The 18217-nt window shown below is 62.1% G+C and overlaps 3 protein-coding genes across 5 annotated transcripts in view; all 3 read left to right on the top strand.

The window, feature by feature from the left end:
• Positions 1-581, top strand: part of RAPGEFL1 (Rap guanine nucleotide exchange factor like 1) — a 9605-nt gene extending 9024 nt beyond the window's left edge. Inside the window, exon 16 of the mRNA XM_057385286.1 lies at positions 457-581. Within this exon, the coding sequence (XP_057241269.1) occupies positions 457-581 (125 nt within the window). The remainder of the gene's footprint in view (positions 1-456) is intronic.
• Positions 582-1477: 896 nt separating this feature from the next.
• WIPF2 (WAS/WASL interacting protein family member 2) lies at positions 1478-13628 on the top strand. Of its 3 annotated transcripts, none has more exons than XM_057385277.1 (8): positions 1478-1561; positions 8390-8502; positions 8687-8819; positions 8958-9077; positions 9489-10139; positions 11209-11418; positions 11541-11642; positions 12337-13627. In XM_057385277.1, the coding sequence occupies exons 2-8, from the start codon at positions 8440-8442 to the stop codon at positions 12375-12377; spliced, it is 1320 nt and encodes a 439-aa protein (XP_057241260.1). In that variant the 5' UTR covers positions 1478-1561; positions 8390-8439; the 3' UTR covers positions 12378-13627. The 3 variants fall into 3 exon arrangements, with proteins under 3 accessions (XP_057241260.1, XP_057241261.1, XP_057241262.1); XM_057385278.1 differs by lacking the exon at positions 1478-1561 and adding an exon at positions 6294-7760 and having other exon boundaries at positions 12337-13628; XM_057385279.1 differs by lacking the exon at positions 1478-1561 and adding an exon at positions 6294-7781 and having other exon boundaries at positions 12337-13628.
• Positions 13629-14032: 404 nt separating this feature from the next.
• On the top strand, positions 14033-17962 carry CDC6 (cell division cycle 6). The gene is made up of 12 exons (XM_057385283.1): positions 14033-14240; positions 14429-14680; positions 14900-15106; positions 15390-15589; positions 15676-15839; positions 15957-16063; positions 16206-16345; positions 16447-16547; positions 16664-16728; positions 16872-17071; positions 17168-17308; positions 17405-17962. The coding sequence occupies exons 1-12, from the start codon at positions 14045-14047 to the stop codon at positions 17492-17494; spliced, it is 1863 nt and encodes a 620-aa protein (XP_057241266.1). The 5' UTR covers positions 14033-14044; the 3' UTR covers positions 17495-17962.
• Positions 17963-18217: the final 255 nt, after the last annotated feature.

Raw genomic sequence — 18217 nt, 5'->3', positions numbered from 1 at the left:
GAATCCCTGAATTCCTATCCCTTCATCCTACATCCCTAAATCCATGCACCCCCATTCCTGAATCCCCATCCCTGAATCCCCATCCCTGTATCCCCATTCCTGCATCCACGAATCCTGCATCCATGAATCCCCATCCCTTTAACCCTAAATCCCTGCCCCCTCATCCCTGAATCCCTATTTCTCTGTATCCTCATTCCTGCATCCCTGAATCCTCATTCCTGAATCCCCATTCCTCCAACCCTGCATCCCTGCATCCCTGCATCCCCAACCCTCATCCCCACATCCCTCAATCCCCATTCCCCCATCTCCCATCCCACACTTCCATCTTCCCTCTTTCCATCCCCATTCCCACATCCCCTCCATCCTCATCTTCTCCATCCCCACACCCCCATTCCCACTCTCCATTTTCCCATCTCTCCATCCCCATTCTGTCCCCAATTCCGGGGCCGTTCCCAGGCCTGGAGATGGAGGCGTCCCCGTCCCAGCTGCAGACCAAGGCTTACGTGCGGCAGCTGCGCGTCATCGACAACCAGAACCTGTTCTTCGAGCTGTCCTACAAGCTGGAGCCCGGCAGCCAGTGAGGGGGGGCCCACCCCGGGACCCCCAAACCCCGGGACCCCCCCACCCCGGGGACCCCCCCGGGGGGCCCGGAGCCCCCCAGCACTGACGCACTTTGCCCAGCCCCGGCCCTTGGGTGCTGTCCCCACCCTTGGGGGGGGTTGTGGGTTTGGGGACCCCCTGGCGCATCTCCCCCCTTTTCCCTGTCCCCTCCCCTGGCTGGGGTGAAGGGGTCCCCGGGGGGGTGGGGCCCATGTCCCCCCTGTCCCCTTTATTTTTGTATGTGCGCCCCGCCCCCGCCCCCCCAAGACGTGTATATTTTGTACCGCCGCTGTCCGGAATTGTACATTTATTTTTTAAGAAAAAGGAGGAAAAAAGGAAAAAAAAAAAAAAACAACAACAAAAAATCAAGCTGGGGGTGGGGCGGGGAGCCCCAATAAAAGTCTGTCCCGGCTCCTGTCTCTGATGTCATGATGTGATGGGGATGACGTCACAGCCTCATTGTCGATGACGTCACTGGTGCCCACGTGGATCCGACCTTCTCAAGATGGCGATGGCGCGAAGCCGCTCCCCGACCTTCCAAACATGGCAGCCGCCAGGGTTCCCCCGTCGACCCATCCAACATGGCGACTACTTGAGGGTCTGTTCGACCTTCTCAATATGGCKTAAAGGCGGAACGGAGGGAGCAGCCGCGCTTAGTCGCGGCACCGCGGCTCTCCAGCGCCGTTTTAGCACAGAGCAGTGAATCTCTTCCCGGCGGTGTCACTCTCCCTTCGGTCACCGGGACGCGGYGGCACTGGACTGTCACAAAACCGGYGTGACCTTCCCAAGATGGCGGTAACGCGCCCTTCCCGCATGGCCAYTCGACCTCCTCATCATGGCGCCGCGGCCCCACCGTGCCCCGCCYACATCCTGTTCGGTCGCGCAGGCGCAGAAGAGCCACGACCGCCATTTCGTTCGGCGGGGCTGGGGCCGGGGCCGGGAGCGGCGGGAGGAGCCGCGGGTGAGCGGGGGAGGGCCGGGGGGGACTGCCGGGGCCGGGCCGGGGTTCGCGGGGCTCGGGGGGCCGGGACTGCGGCGGCGGGGCTCCTGTGAGGGGTGCGGTGGCTTGGGGTGGGCGTGTGGGGCCTGTGCAGAGCCCGGGGCCGGCGGGGCGGGGGGTGCGCTGAGGCCTGCGCGGGTCTGGGGGCTGTCCGGGGCCGGCTGAGGGCTCTCGGAGCCGGCTGAGGGGTCTCTGGGGCCGGCTGTGGAGTGCCAGGGACCGGGGGGGCTGGAGCCCCCACATTGACCCCCTGGACCCTCCCACCCTGACCCCTGGGGCGCCTGTGAGGTTCCCCACCTTTCTGACTCCAGACTCACGTCAGGGACCCTTTCCCAGAGCATCCCCGGACCCGCAGRTTGGGTGTGCCCAGAACCGGTGGGTCTGGGGGCCTGGGACCCCCCCACCATGGGGACCCCCCACTCTGACCCCTGGGTCTYCTCTGTGACCCCCACACTGTCCTTGACCCGTCCACCCTGACCCTTAAATCATCTCTGGGATCCCTCCTCAGGACCCCCCTACTATGGGTGTGCCTGGAACTGGCCGGAGCAGTGGCCTGGGACCCCTCTGTGACCCCTGTGCGTCCCTTGGGATCCCCACATTGACCTCCTGGACTGCTCCACCCCTGCTTGGACTCCCATCTTTGGGGTGGTTGGAACCAGCAGGGTCTGGGACCTTCACCCCGACCCCATGGTGTTCTCTGGGACTGCCCTGAGACCCCCACCCTGACCCCTGGACCCTTCCATCCTGACTCCTGGGTCACTTCAGGGACCCCTTCCCCAGGACCCCTCTGGACCCCCACCCTGAGGGTCTCCAGAGCTGGTAGGGCTGGGGCCCTGGGACCCCCCTGTGACTTCTGGCACCCCTTTGAGACACCCATATTGATGCCCTGTACCYCTCCACCCCTTCCCAGCCTGATGGTGCCCAGAAATGGTGGGGCTGGGGGTCTGGGACCCCCACCTCAGAGACTCTGACCCTAGAGTATCGCCGGGACTCCCCTTATGACCCCTGGGACTCCCCCTATGACCTTCTTGACCCCTCTCCCCTGACCCTTAGGTCGCTCAGTGTTCCCTCCCCAAGACCCCTTGTGGGAGTGTCCAGAACTGGCAGCACCAGGGGCCAGGGACCCCCAGTGTGACCCCTCTGTCTGCCCTGGGACCCCTACCATGATCCCTGGGACCCCTCCACCCTTCCCAGGACCCCCCTGGACCCCCTCTGTGACCTCTGGGACCCTCATACTGACTCCCAGGACTCCTCTGGACCTTCCACTGACCCTCTGGACCTTCCACTGACTCTCCCACTGACCCCCTGGACCCCTCCACCCTTCTCAGGATCCCCCTGGACCCCTTCTGTGACCTCTGGGACCCCCATACTGACTCCCAGGACTCCTCTTGACCTCCACACTGACCCCCTGTACTCCTCCACCCTTCCCAGGATACCCCTGGACCCCCTCTGTGACCCCTGGGACCCCCATACTGACTCCCAGGACTCCTCTTGACCTTGACACTGACCCCCTGGCCCCCTCCACCCTTCCCAAGAGACCCCTGGATTCCCACCCTGTGGGTGCACAGAACCAGCAAGGGCTGGGGATGCACTGGGGTCTGTCTGGGGTCCTTATTTAGGGTACAGAAGAAGGAGGGAGTCGGCTTTTGGAACCAGTGGTGGCTTAGGAATGCCCATGGACACAGAGTTTCGTGGAATCCTGGATTGATTTGATTTGGAAATTACCATAAATCCCACCTTCCACTGGAAGGGCTTGTTCCAAGCCCTGTCCAASCTGGAACACTTCCAGGGATGGGGCAGCCACARCTTTTCTGGGCAACACTGGAGCTCCAGGGAAACACATCCAGGACTCCCTTCTCCCACTCCAGCAGCCTTCCTGCCCACGATGCTGAAGGCTGGTGGATCGGGATCACAATTCCAYTCTGCTGGGATTGCTGCACCCGGAATTCCCAGCTCCGGCTCAAAGGAACCGGGAAGTCCCCGCGTCTCTCGCCACTTCCTCCCACTGGAATAATTCAGCGGTTCCTGCCCAGCCCCTCGTGTGCCACCTCTCCCTTCCCGGCTTCCTTTTGCCTCCTCGGGAAAGGGGGGGCGGGCAGGGAAGGCTGCGGGTCTGGCGGGACGGGCTTTTCCTGCTTTTCCCTTTGCTGCTGAGTGGAATTTCAGGACGGGGTTCCTTGCTCCTGATTAAAGGTTTCCTCTGCTGAGTGACCTGAGATGAGCTGGGAGCAAAAAGGGGTTGTGTGGTTGGGAATGGGAAAGCCAGGGCTGGGGAAACTGAGGCTGTGGAAGCTGGGAATGGGGAAACTGAGGCTGTGGAAACTGGGAATGAGAAAACTGTGAATGGGGAAACTGAGGCTGAGGAAATTGCATAGGGAAATTGGATAGGGAAACTGAGGTCGAGGAAACTGAATAAGAAAACTGAGGATGTGGAAGTTGTGGATGGATAGGAAAACTGTGGCTGTGGAAGCTGGGAATGGGAAAATTGAATGGGGAAACTGAGGATGTGGAGGTTGTGGATAGATATGGAAACTGAGGCTGTGGAAGTTGTGGATGGATAGGAAAATTGAGGATGTGGAAGCTGGGAATTGGGAAACTGAGGCAATTGAAGCTGGGAATGGGAAAACTGTGAATAGGGAAACTGAGGCCGAGGAAACTGGATAGGGAGACAGAGGATGTGGAAGTTGTGGATGGATAGGAAAACTGAGGCTGTGGAAGCTGAGAATGGGGAAACTGAGGCAATTGAAGCTGGGAATGGGAAAATTGAATAGGGAAACTGAGGCTGAGGAAACTGGATAGGGAAACTGAGGCCGAGGAAACTGTGGATAGGAAAACAGAGGATGTGGAAGTTGTGGATGGATAGGAAAACTGAGGCTGTGGAAGCCATGGATGGATGGGGAAACTGAGGCAGTGGAGCTCGTCCCTGAGGAATTACAAACTCAGGAGTTGAGGGTTTTTGGTTAAAAACGCCTCGTCAGAGCCCGCGGGTTGTTAATAATTCACAGGGAGCGTCTGGATCCCGCGGGGCCGGAGCGTGTCTGTCTGTCTGCACGCAGGGATGCGCCGGCTCCGCGGGATGCTCCAAATGGAGCTGGCAGCTCGGCTCGGGAAGCATGCTGATAGGATTTTTAAAAGCCTGAATGACCTTAAATCCTGCGATGGCTGTCGCTCAGGATAAATTATTTATGTAGCATCCTCAGCTCCTCGGGAGCGGGCAGGAATGTCAGGCTGCTGCGGAGGACAGGCTCGGAATTTGGGAGGGGGTAACGAGGAACTGCGGGTTTGGATGGGAAGAGAGGGAAGATAAAGGCGCGGGGGCGGGTGTTGGAGAGGTCCAGCCTTGGAAGTCGTTCCCAAACCGGTGYGGCCGCATTTCTGCACCGACATCAGAGGGTGGAAATTCCTCTTGATCTGCAGTTCAAAGCCTCCCTGAGGATGAGGCGCTGCAGCTCGGGCTTGCAAATGTGAAATACAAATCCGCCCGGAGCCCAAATCCCCCTGAAAAGCGAGGAAATAGGCGGCTGAAGGTCACTGCTGCTGCCTGTCCTGCTCCAGCAGCAATCCCCCCGGGATRAGCGGGATGGGGGCTGCTGCTGGGGAGGGCGTTTCAATTCCCTCCTCAGCAAACAGGGACTTGAAAAATGCCTGGAAAATGTGGCGTGTCTCCCTGGCCGGGCCGGATCTGCCCAATCCTGCTGTTTTTTAGGGGACAAGGGGCAGCTGAATGTCAAGTTCTTGGGATTTAATAATGTTTTGATCCCAGGGGTGACAGGGAAGTGCTGATCCAAAATGCTGCCGAGAGGTTTGTGGCCATGGTGGGATCCAGACTGTGGAGCTTTCCACAGGGTCACCTCGATCTCCTGACCTCTCCCTACTCCCAGGGGACAGCTTTTCACACCGTGTTTTCCTCACGCTTTGCTCAGAGGTTTCCTGAGGTTTGGTTTGAGTAGGAAAAGCAAAGGCACTGTGTAAACCTGCCCCTCCTGCCTCAGCCTAGCTTTGATSTGCTGGTGTCTCTGGACTCAGCTCTTCCCAGCCACTTTCCCTGTGAGCACAGGGAGCTGCCACAACAGCACATGGAGCCCTCAGAGACTCTGATGTGTCTTGGTGAAAGGGTCCTGGTAAGGAAGAACAAAGGAGAAGGAGAAGTCGTTGTTCACAGGGATGGCTTCTGCCAGGCATGAAGGGGTGCTGGGAGGAGAACTCCCCCCTTTTTTCTTTTCCTGGAGGATTTAGCTCCTGTCTCCCTAATCTGTATCAGCTGGGTCTGTCTTCTTGCACATGAAAGATCCAGGCTGTATTTCAAAGGCACCATTCCCACCCGGAGCTCTCGGCTTTTCCCAGCCYTGTGCCTAGTTCGGGGCCTCTCGATTTTGGTTTTTCAATGTGACCTTTGCTGTTAATCCCCAGCCCGAACGGGGCCGTGCGCCGAAACGGAATGACCTGTTTCTCGGGAATTCAGCTCCAGTTTATCCTCAAGCTGCTTTAGCTTAAACTCTTCCCTCCCTTCCTCTTGCTCTTCTAGGTCAGAGCCTGGATCCGAGCGCTGTAAGGGCACCTTAGAGGGGAGATAGTGACTTGTGGTCTGTTTGTAGAAATACCCCCATTTCCACAGGTTCCTGTGGGATTTTTCCCGTGGGATTTTTCCTGTGGGATTGTCCCTGTGGGATTGTCCCTGTGGGATTGTTTCTGTGGGATTGTCCCTGTGGATTGTGCCTGTGGGTTGTCCGGTGCCTGTCACAGGGTGTCAGCAGGTCACACAGAGAGACCCCAGCAGCGCTGGCCTGGTACGGGTGGCACTGGGTGGTTTGTGCCAGCTGACAAACCCCTGTTTGTCTGCCTGTGAGATGTGTCCCTGTCACAGGGCCACCGAGGGAAGTGTCACCCTGGGAGTAACTAGCTGGCGCAGGAGCAGAGCGGGGACACAATGCGTGACGTTCCCGTGGGTCGGGAACAGAGGTGGTGGCCCTGGCATCACTCCTGTGCTGGCTCAGGGCTGTGACACACGAGCCCGAGTCAGGAGTCTCATTACCTGGCGTGTTCCTCCGCTGGATCCCTGCTAATTCCCTCAGGCAGCTGATCCAGCATGGCTGAGGCTCTGCCCGGAGCCATTCATGCTGCCCCGATCCCACTGCGGGTGGGAAGGAGMACAGGGAAAAGCGTTCCTGTTCCAACATGTCCCAGACAGGCACGTGTGGAGCTGTCTGTGATCCTGCTCCGGTGGGAAAGGCACAGGCCAGATGGGTTTGCTGCGTGTCATTCCCAACTGTGAAACATCCAGAGGGATCAATGGATCTCAGCTCCTTGGTGCAAGGCCTTGAACTTGGGCTGGGGCAAAGGAGCACCACTTCTGTTAGGGGAGAGCACTGGGGAACTGGGAATCTTGGCTGACTTGGGAAAYGCCAGAAGATAGAGGGAGGAATGTCTTCCTGAAAGGCTGCAGCTGAGGAGTTCTCACAGTGTAGAAGAGCTGATTTTAATGTAAAGACAGTTTAAATATTTATTTATTTACTTATTTCCCTGAAYCCCAGAGCCAGTGGTTTGCCCGAGGGCAGGGGAGCCATTGGTGTGGCAGTCATGCTGCTGCTCTGTGCTTCCTGTTCTCACACCTTGGGAATGTCTGACAGAAGATGGACCTGTGTCCCGTGGGATTAGGAAGTTGTAGTTTATCTAGCAGGAGATRATTGTGAGAAGGGATCTGGTTGCTAATACGTGGTACAAACCTGAGTCACAAAGGAACTTTCCCTGTGGTAGGGGCTGTTCCCGTGCCCTCTGTCACCTGCCCTTGGAGGTCAGGGCTCAGAAATCAGAAGTTTCGAGTGTGAAAGTGCCCTGTCCTTACCTCCTGTTGGTGGTGTGGTTCCCGTTAGTGACTGTGGAATAGGTTTTCCTGGGGGAAAGACATCTGTGGCCGAGAGAGGGACATTTGTCCCCTCCCTCAGGGTCTGTCCCGAGCACTGGGAGTCTCCATGTGGTGAGCAAGGCCTCCAGTCATCACATTCCAATTTCCTGAGCCCGTTCTACAGAACAGCCCTACCTGAGCGCTGCTGTCAGCGGCACGAGGGCCTGTGACCTCCCMGTGATTCAGGCTCCTCTTCCTGTCCCCCCTCTCTCTGTGCTCTGTCTCTGGTGCCAACCRGAGCCCCGGGAGCTGTTCCAGGTGAGCTGCGGTGCCAGACAGGTTCGTTCTGGGCATGTGATGGGTTGGGTTGGAGCGTTGTCAGATCCGTGCTGGGAACGCTAGTTTTCCTGATTGCTTGGACAGCTTTGAGAGGGCTTTGGAGTTGTGGGGCACAGAGAGTCTTTGGTGTTGGGGGGTTATTGATGGAKGAGGCAGGAGGCTGGGAAATTCGGGGATGGGAGCCACAGTCCCGTGCTGCTCCAGCTGCTGCGGAGCTGGAGCCATCTGGCAGATTTGCCCCGGCCATGGCCGTGGGGCTGCCTGCCAGTGCTGGCCATGCCTCTGGCGGGCTACTGTCACACTCCCAAGTGAGCAGCCTCCGGCTGCAGCTGGAGGAGCTGGAAGGATGGTGCAGGATCAGCGTGGCCGGGTTTTCTCTGCCGAGTGAAGTGTTTGTGTGAGATACATCCTGGGTTTTGGCTACAGGCACTGTGGGGGCCCTGGGGATTTGGGGTGGGGATGTGCTGGCTCCAGGGTGTTGTGAGAACCTGGGAGAGCAGCTCTAGCTGCACCAGCTTCGGGCACAGGGCACCGGCACAGTTACCCCGGGGCTGTGTTTCACCACCGGCTTTCCCCGCCTTCCCTGACCGCTTCCTCCCTTCCCGCAGGCATGAGTGCCCAGGCCTGCCCCCAGCACTGAGCAGCCGGAGCCGCCAGGATGCCGATCCCTCCTCCCCCGCCGCCGCCCCCCGGCCCCCCGCCACCCCCCACCCTCAGTCAGGTAGGGGTCACCTCGCTGGGCGGGCAGGTGGCCTGTCCCCACATGGGGCCATTTGCCAGAGGAATTGCCTCTGGAGGAGGCTGGCTGTGGCAGGGGTGGTGTGCTCCGGGAGGTGGGAATGTGAAGCTGGGCTGTGCCTGCGCTGGGGGTCCCAGGGAGGTGCTGAGCTGCTGTTCCTCTGCAGGCGAACACGGAGCCGCCGAAACTGAGCCGAGAGGAGCAGCGGGGCCGCGGGGCTCTCCTGCAGGACATCTGTAAAGGGACCAAGCTCAGGAAAGTGACCCAAATCAATGACAGGAGTGCACCCATCTTGGAGAGTGAGTGCCCAGAAGGCTCCCGGCCACATGCTGGGCACTGCCGTGCCCTTCAGGGCACTCRCCCATCTGGTTCCCAGCAGCTCCTCATTGGAGGAGCGGATAATTCCAGGCTTAACCTCTTTGCCTCCCTCCTTCCAGAGCCCAAGGGCAGCRGCGGCGGCAGCTACGGCTCCGGCTCAGCCGCCATCCAGCCCAAGGGTGGCCTCTTCCAAGGCGGCGTTCCCAAGCTCAGACCTGTGGGAGCCAAGGACAGCACAGGTAATGCCCTTGGTCTGTGTGAGGGTCCCTGGGGAGGGCCACGAGCAGGAGGGGGTTGAGGATCTTACTGTATTTCCCTGGGGGGTTTCAGCTATTCAGAGGCAGGACCTCAAATCACACCCCATGCATGGCACAGGCTGGCTGTGCCCTCTCCGTGCCTCAGTTTCCCACAAACAAACCTCTCAGAGGGTGCAGTTTTTGTGTGGTGCTGAACTCTGTGTGTTCTCTGTGGTGGCCACAGAGTAGAGTGGTGAGAGAGGAGCCATGTGTGGCTGTGTTTGGTGCCAGCTCCCTGCCTGTGCCAGACAGCCATCCCTGCGGCCTGGCCCTCCTCAGCCACGGCTTTGCACAGGAACAGAGCACTGCTCCCGTGCCCTGCCCGACCCCTCACTGTGCTCTCCTTCCTCGCAGACAGCTCCGCTAAACAAACCCTTCAAGTCCCTGGCTCCCGAGCAGCCGCCCCCAGGCCTCCYGTGCCAGCCAGCAACAGCCGCCCTCAGGACGATGCCGACAGCAGCCGGGGCTCCCCACCGGAACTGCCGCGCACGCAGCGACCCTCCCTGCCTGACCTGTCCCGGCCCGGCACYGCGGGCAGCACCGGCATGAAGCACAGCTCGTCAGCCCCGCCGCCCCCGCCGCCAGGACGCCGCGCCGCCGCCCCCCCGGCCCCTCCTCCAGCACACGCCAAGGCCTCACCCTACAACCGGGAGAAGCCGCTGCCGCCCACCCCGGGACAGCGCCTGCCCGGCAGCAGGGACGGACCCCCCGCCCCACCACCCATCAAACCCCCTCCCTCCCCAGTTAGTCTCCGGTCAGGGGCTCAGGGCCAGTCTCTCGCCCCTCCGCCTCCCCCGTACCGGCAACCCCCCGGTGTCCCCAACGGCCCTTCCAGCCCCAGCAGCGAGGCGGCCCCGGAGCTGCCGCAGAGACACAACTCCTTGCACAGGAAGGCGCCGGGCCCGTTGCGGGGTCTGGCACCGCCGCCGCCCACTGCTGCCTCCCCGTCCCTGCAGAGCAGCCGCCCCCCACCGCCGGCCAGAGACCCCCCGAGCCGTGGAGCAGGTAAGAGGCACTCGCTCCGTGGTGCCTGGAGGCAGCTGGGGTCATCAGGGGTTGGTGGGAGGTGATGGGCAAGTCGGCTTTGGGGCACAGCRAGGCTTCTGCATGTGGTGTAAGGGCCGAGCTGGGGCAGTAGTTGCAGTGCCATGTTTAACACATGTCCCATGTCATGTCCCGTGTCCATCCAGCTCCTTCCAGACCTGGTGTTGGCAGTGGGTTGTGGCTGGGCAGCTCCTGGCCATGCTCTCTTGGGGTGGGAGGTGAGAACTTGGCAGAGCAGAGCTGTGTGTACTGTGGCTGCTCCCCTGAGCTTCMTAAATGTCACTGGGAGGGTACGAAGAGCCATGGCAGAGCAGGGAGAAGCCTTTCCCTGGGTGCTGCAGCCCTCAGGAGCGTGTCCCCATGGCTGGGACTGGCGTTGGCTGCGCCCCGGTGCCCCCCCGTGCGCTCCTGGGCTCCGTGTCCAGACCGCAGCTCCTGCCTGGGCCCCTGCCAAGCTGCTCCTTCCTTCTGGCCCTGCCAGAATCCCTCCTCAGAGCTACGGCTGGGGATCTGCGCTGTCAGCCCRGCTGTAATTAGGCTAATGAGGAGCACGAACTGCCACCGAGCCTCTGCGGGAGGCTGGGTAGGAGCGAGAGGTGGGTCAGAGGGGCTGCGGGTCCTGTCACCGCCTCGGTGACRCTGCGGATGTGGCTTCCCGTCCTGGCAGGCAGCATCTTGGCTCCATGTGGAGCCRCTGCCCGCAGACTCGGGGATGTGCAGGATCGTAGCTGCTCCTGGGATCCCCTCTGGTGCGGGGAGACTTGTGCGGGGAGCATGTGGGGCTGGAGCAGCCCCTGGGGTGGGCGGTGAGCCGGGGTGCAGCGGGGCTGGCTGGTCCCTGCGCTGCAGCTGGTGGAGGGATGAGGAATGCAGATGTCAGAAGTGAGCTGGAAATCTCCGGGCACGCGTAGGAGCATCCCTGGGCCGCGGTCTGGCGCAGCAGCTGCCCAGAACACTCCGAGGGATGTCCCTGGGTTTGCCCCGGGAATGCCACGCRGTGCTCACCCCRCTGTCCCCATTGTCCCTGCAGCCCCACCGCCCCCACCGCCGATGCTGCGGAACGGAGGGCGCGACGCCCCCCCGCCCCCACCTCCCTACAGACTGCACGGCCCCACCGAGCCCCCCAGCCGGGGGAAGCCCCCACCRCCGCCCACCCGGACCCCGGCCGGGCCACCACCGCCACCGCCGCCCGTGCGGAACGGGCACCGGGACTCCATCTCCACCGTCAGAGCATTCCTGGGTGAGTGGGACCCTCAGAGCCGAGCATGGATCCCCCTCAGAGCCGAGCCCTGTGGCTTTGGCCAGGCTCCCCCAGAGCCCCCCTCCCTCCCTCAACCTGCCCCTTTTCCCATTTCTTCACAGATGACTTTGAATCCAAATACTCCTTTCATCCTGTCGAAGACTTCCCAGCCCCAGAGGAATATAAATACTTCCAGAGAATCTACCCCAGCAAAACAAACAGAGGTGAGGAGGCGGACAGGGTGTCCCAAAATCTCTGTCCCCTCTTGTGCCCTTGTGGCTGGCCCTGTCCTATTTGTCCCTGGATGGGGCGGGGGGTGCGGCGGCCTTGCCTTGGGTGCTGAGCCACATTCCCAGGGGTACCAAGCCCTGAAAGCAGCTCTCTGTGCTGCGGGGGAGCCAGAAATTTGGGCTGTGCGGATGTCCTATCCCACCTGCTCCCRGTTTGCCTGCTGGGAAATGCCGCAGGGCTCGTTCCTGACTGTGCTGAGCACCTTCAGTACTGGAGGGGATCCTGAAGGATCCTGCGGCCAGAGCTGGGGCTGGGCAGGGGCTGAGGGGTGCAGACCCCCCGTGTATTCCAGGATGGGCCCCGAGCGCCGGCACTCGGACCCGGCAGAGCTCAAAGTGCCCTTGGTGCCGCGCGTCAGCGCTGCGGATCCCGGCGGAGACTCCGGGGAGAATGGGATGCTCGTTTATTTTTAGAGCCATGAATGTTTAATGCGGGTTTGAAAAGCCCCGAGCTCGGTGCGGCTGCAGCGGCTGCTGCCAGGCGCAAATCCCAGGCTCCAGATCTCCGCGGGGAGGTCGGGAAGGGGGGGGGCCGGCAGCTGGCGCGGGGGTGTGGAGGAGGGAAAGCAGACGTGCTGGATCTGGCTCTGCGGAGCTCCCTCTTCCAACAGGCTTCCTTGTCTTCCAGCTACGCGTGGGGCCCCCCCTCTGCCCCCCATCCCCAGGTGAAAGCGGGCTGTGCAGTTGGATTGTTGCAGAGCAGAGACATGGACCTCGTTCCCCTTCCTCCGCCGGACCCCCCCAGCWCCCAGCCCCCCGGATCCTGCATGACACACTCCCAGCCTCTCCGCTTTTCCCAGGACGAGCGGATCCCCCCAGCCCAGCGCTCTCTGCCAGCCCCACCTCATCTATGCACCCCCCAGGACTCGGTGACCTCGTGGCAAGCCTGGATGGGTCCATCCCTCATTCCTCCTCACGGATCCCGGGTCGGGATCCACCTGGGAGCTGGGCACGGGACTCGGGGCAGAGCCGTGTGCCGGCTGTTGGGACCAGCGGGGCTCATGGAGAGGGGCTGGGGTCGGGCAGGGGATGGACGTGCTGCAAGACCCCTGGAGCAAGGGGGAGCAGGGACAGGCCGGCAGAGCCTGSTTATCCCAGGAAAGCCTCATTATCCCAGTGGAACCTCGTCATCCCGGCGGAACCTCGTTATCCCGGCACAGCCCATTGCTTTTTTGCACAGGAGCCAGTGGAGGTGGGGGAGGGAATGTGAGTGGGACCATCCGAGGGGACCCTGACAGCACTGGGCTGCTGGGGACCCCCTTTCCTCTGACCCCACATGGGGGGCACCCCCATGTGCCCCCCTCAAAACCGCTGCTCCCCTGGCGCTCCCCCCCGGGATTCCCCTGGCTCTCACTGCTGACCCCTCCAAACTTAAACATTTTAACAAGAAAACACTAATTACATGGGGGGGGGGGGCATTCTATGGAGTCTGGCGCATCGGGGGTGTGTGGAGGGGCCCTGGGGCCGTGCCGGGGGTGCCGGTGATGTTTTGCCTTACACTCCCTGTCCGACGGGTGATCCCGGCCGGACTCTCCGTGTTCCCGCGGGGGGGGTCACACTAACGTAGTTACTGATCTCTTTGTACCTGTAAAGGAAGGGGAGGGGTCGCAGGGGGGGGCTGCACCCCCCCAGGCGGTTTGGGGCTCTTTCAGGGGATTTTTTTCTATGATGATGGACCTTTCCCTGTTGAGGCTGGAGCAAGGTGGGTGAGGGGTAAGTGGGGGGTTTCTCTAGAGGTTGAGCCCCCCCAGCGCTGCCCTTTGGGTTATAAACGAAGGTTCAACACGGTTCTGCCCCTCCCGGAGCGAGGGGCCCTTTTAAAAGGGAACAAAGGAATTTGGAGGAGCTGGAAATTGCATTTAAATAAAAGTAATAAATAAAGTGATAAATGATGTCAAGGACACTGTCTAAGAGAGGTTTCCCAGGAACCTCATTTTCTTTCTTGGGGGTGATAYCTGAGGGGCCGGGCACAGGGCCCTCTGCAGCCCAGCAGGGATGGAGGGTACTGGGCGCACAGAGAGACACGAGGAAGGCAAGATGGGGGCTACTGGTGGCACTGGGACTACGGGGAAGGAGGATTGTGGGTACTGGGAGCAGCGGGAGAGGGGATTGGGGGGCGTGGGCATTGGGAGCATGGGGGAAGCGGAGCGGTGAATACTGGGAGGAAGGGTGGGAAGTACTGGGAGCACGGAGAGACACGACTGGCTGGCATTCGAAAGGCARTATAGGAGTACTGGTGGCACTGGGAGTACGGGGAAGGCAGCATTTGGGGGGTACTGGGGATACTGGGAGTACTGGGAGCGCTGAGCATCCGCCGCAAGACCACAGCTCCCAGCATGCCCCGCACGCCGCGCTCGGCACCTTCCGCYGTGCCTCGGCTGCGCTCGCTGATTGGCTGCTCTGTTGCGGCCCTGCCTCCGGCCGCGGCGATTGGCGGCGGAGACGGCGGTGCAGCCAATAGGACGAAGGGGGCGGAGCCAGCTCGGCCTGGTGGCGCGAAGTGCGGAGCCGGGGCTGATTTGGCGCGAGAAGGTTGGTGGCGGCAGCGCGGGGACCCGGAGGGGACCMGAGGGGGCTTGGAGGGGACACGAGGGACAGAGATGGGGGGCAGAGGGSTRRGGGCGGGGATCKGGGAGGTATGGGGTGGCCGGGACCYGCGGGGCTGGGGCTCTCCCTCAYCTGGCCRGCTGGTYCCCGCCTCTGACCGCCTCCTCCCGCAGCCCCCACCATGGCCACCACCAGCCCGCAGAGCCAGCCCACCATCGGCTTCCCCCGCACGAGGAGCGCCCGCCGCCTCGCCGCACCCCCGGCCAAGAGTGACCCCGACAGCTCTGCTCTGAGCCCCTCGCCGCGCCCCAAAGCCTCGGGCCGCAGCGACCCCGGCCAGGCCACCCCGGGCACACGCTCAGGTCGGGCTCCAGCGCAGCCTTTGAGCCCCAAAGTGCAACCTCTGAGCCCCCGCAAGCGCCTGGGTGAGTCCCTCTTCTGCCTCCTCTGCTGGGACCCTCCAGGAATGGTGGGGGGCGCATCCCCCTTCTCATCCCTGGGGGCTGGGGCGGGCAGATGTGTTTGAGTTTGTGGCTTCACCCCCATTTCGGGGGGGAAGATCCCTGCTCCCGCGAGATTTTTGGGGGCCGCTGAACCCCTAGGAAGAGCAGCCCCGTGTTACCACCAGCCTGTCACCCCTGCAGGTGATGACAACCTGTGCAACGTCCCCCATGCCCTGCCYGGCTCCCCGGCCAAGCGCAGCAAGGAGAACCGGGGCCGTCGCCTGCTCTTCGGGGACCCCTCAACCTCCCCSGAGCAGCCCAAGAGCCCGGAGCCATCCCCGCGGAATGGGGGGCCAGAAACCCCTCGGAGCTTGGGGCACCCACGCACCCAGCTCTTCAGGCAGGAAGGTGAGTGTGGGTATGGCTGGGTGTGGGGTTATGGGTGGGATGGGGATGTGGGGATGAGATAGGGATAGGGATGGGGGAATGGATAGGGATGGTAATATGGATAAGGGGTAGAGTTGAGGGTGGAGCARASGATGGGGATGTGGGGATGGAGCCAGGGATAGGGTTGGGTGTATGGGGCTAGGGATAGACATGAAGGCAGGGATATGGATGAGGGTGAGAATAGGGTGGGATGGGGTCCCAGCAGTGCTCCACTCCTCCCTGAGCCCTCTCCCTCCCTCTCCAGGTTCCTGTTACCAGCGGGCCAAGCAGGTGCTGCACGCAGCCGTGCCTGACCGGCTCCAGGGCAGGGAGAGGGAGACGGGAATCCTCCGGCAGTTCCTGCGGGATCACATCCTGGGGCACYGTCCCGGCAGCCTCTACGTGTCCGGAGCCCCTGGGACAGGGAAAACCGCCTGTCTGAGCCGCGTTCTGCTCGACTGCAAGGTCTGTGCTGTGTCCACTGCCATGGGGCTGCTGTGAGTGCTGGGGGCAGCAGTCAGGGGCCAGTGTAACATTCCCATTCCTGGCAGGACGAGCTGGCCGGGAGCAGGACCGTGGTGCTGAACTGCATGGCACTGGGCAGCCCCCACGGCGTGTTCCCTGCKCTGGCACAGCACCTGGGGCTGCCCRCAGCCACCGGCCGGGAGCGTGTCCGGAGCCTGGAGAAGCATCTGATGGCCCAGGGACCCATGGTGTGAGTTCCCTGGCTCTGGTGGGTGGTGTGGGATCCCCCCCTGGATGTTGGGAGAGGCAGCAGCTCTGCTCTCCCTGCTTCGGGTGCTTTGAGGGGCTGATTTGGGCTCTCCYGCAGCCTCCTGGTGCTGGATGAGCTGGACCAGCTGGAGAGCAAAGGCCAGGAYGTGCTCTACACCCTCTTTGAGTGGCCCCAACTGCCCAGCTCCAGGCTCGTCCTCGTGGGTGAGTGTGCAGAGCCTGGCACTGCTGCCCTGGGCACCCTCCCTCTTTTGGGGGTTTGATGAGGGAGTTGCCTCTCCAGCCCCTTCCTGCTTCCTCCTTGGAGGACAGTCCTCATCATCYTCCTCTTCTCCTCACCCTGCAGGGCTGGCCAATGCCCTGGACCTGACAGACCGGAGCCTSGCCAGGCTGGGAGCCCACCCGGCCGGCAGCCCCCGCCTGCTGCACTTCCCACCCTACACCAAGGAGCAGCTCACCCGCATCCTGCAGGAGCGCCTGGGGCAGGTGGGGACACAGGGAATGGGGACAGGAGTGGGGACAGGAGTGGGGACAGGGGGCCCTCTGCCCTCATGGATGGCAGCACTGACTGCCCCGGTGCCTCACAGGTGGCCGGTGACCCTGTCCTGGACTCTGCTGCGCTCCAGTTCTGTGCCCGCAAGGTCTCGGCGGTTTCCGGTGATGCTCGCAAAGCCCTGGATGTTTGTAGGTCAGTGTGTGCCCCAAACCCAGCAGTGCCAGGGTCAGCTCGGTCCCTGTGATTCCCCAGAGTGCCCATGGCAGGGCTGTTCGCTCTGCCCGGGGCTCAGAGCTGTCCCTCCCCAGGCGCGCCGTGGAGGTGGTRGAGCTGGAGGTGCGAGGCCAGACCCTGCTCAAGCCGCTCCCTGGGGGTGAGTCTTTGCTGCTGCCAGAGCCAAAACTTTTGGGGGCTGCTCCACGTCACCTCAGTGCGAGTCTGAGCTCCCTTTTTGGGGCACCTCTCTCCATTTTCACCTCTTTCTCACCTCCCTGCCATCCCCTCTCTGTCCCACAGGTGACTCCCYGGTGTCCCCCGTCCCCAAGCGCGTGGGGCTCCCGCACATCTCCCGGGTGCTCTCGGAGGTGTTTGGGGACCGGCTGGCAGGGGGATCCCGGGGGGCCCAGGACACCTTCCCTCTGCAGCAGAAGGTGCTGCTCTGCTCCCTGCTCCTGCTTGCCCGGCACTCGCACGCCCGTGAGGTCACCCTGGGCAAGGTGAGTGGCCGTGGGACCCTCTCCGTGAGTGGCTGTCCCTRGGGTGTCCCTTGGGTGATTTGCTGTGGTGTAACCCCCCCCTCCTGCCCTCCCCAGCTCCACGACACCTACAGCCAGGTGTGCCGGCGGCAGCAGCTCCCCGCTGTTGACCAGGCCGAATGTTTGTCCCTTGTCACCCTCCTGGARTCCCGCGGTGTTCTCGAGCTCAAGAAAGCCAAGGAGGCCCGGCTGGCCAAGGTACCGTGGGCTGGCAGGGCAGGGTTTGGTGATGGTGATGGGAACGGGGTGGGATCTGGCAATGTGGGGCTGACCATCTCTGTTCTCCTCCCCCAGGTTTCCCTGGCGCTGGAGGAGGCAGCGCTGGAGCACAGACTGCAGGACACRGCGCTGGTGGGCAGCATCCTGGCCCAGGGGCTGCACTGACCCCCCAGCAGCCCCCTCCCCATGGCCCCAGGGGGAATTTCACCGCTGTGCCAAGAGCAGACAAATGGCTCCCACCGTCTTTGCCTTTCATCACGTTCTGCCCCTGGGGCTGTCAGTCTGGGRTGTTTTTATTAATATTTTTAATATAGTAATATTATTAATGTTATATTATTATTATTTCTGTGTGGTGGGAGCTGAGGCAGGAGGCTGGAACACCCCCCAGCCCCTTTGCAGGGAATGGTGGGTGCTCCTGGCCCCCCTTGCACCCCGGTTTGTGATCCTGAGGTCCAATGCTGCACCTGCCACGAGTCATGGACYGTGTTTGCTCCCAAATCTTCTGTGGCCCTCCGGAACCTTCTGGACCCCTCTGGCTGCAAGGAGGATCTTCCCATAGCAGTGGCAGAGGGGGTGCAKGGACCCCYGGGGTTGKAGGGACAATGGGGACCCCTTTATCTCCTGCTGTTAATAAAGTCGTTCTGGTTCAGCTCTGGTTTCTGTCCCCCTGTTTCACCCGATCCCCCCAATCCCTGTCTGCCCCAGGGTTTGGGGACCTGGCCCTGCCTTCCCCAGCCCCTCTCCTGGACTGCCGCCCCTCTCCTGGGCTCCAGCCCGCCCCCCCAGCTCCCGGCCCCAGCTCCTCCGTTTCTGTTAAATAATGGACGCTTTGACCTAATTTTGCAGCTTCCTYGTTGCGGGGGGGTGTTGGGGGCTCAAAATGAGGGG

The sequence above is a fragment of the Malurus melanocephalus genome, unplaced genomic scaffold (assembly GCF_030028575.1).
Source record: "Malurus melanocephalus ecotype Western Australia unplaced genomic scaffold, MMel_1.1 scaffold_806, whole genome shotgun sequence".
Classification (NCBI taxonomy): Eukaryota; Metazoa; Chordata; class Aves; order Passeriformes; family Maluridae; genus Malurus; species Malurus melanocephalus.
The sequence above is the reverse complement of the archived record's forward strand: the minus strand, read 5'-3'. Positions and strand labels throughout refer to the sequence as shown.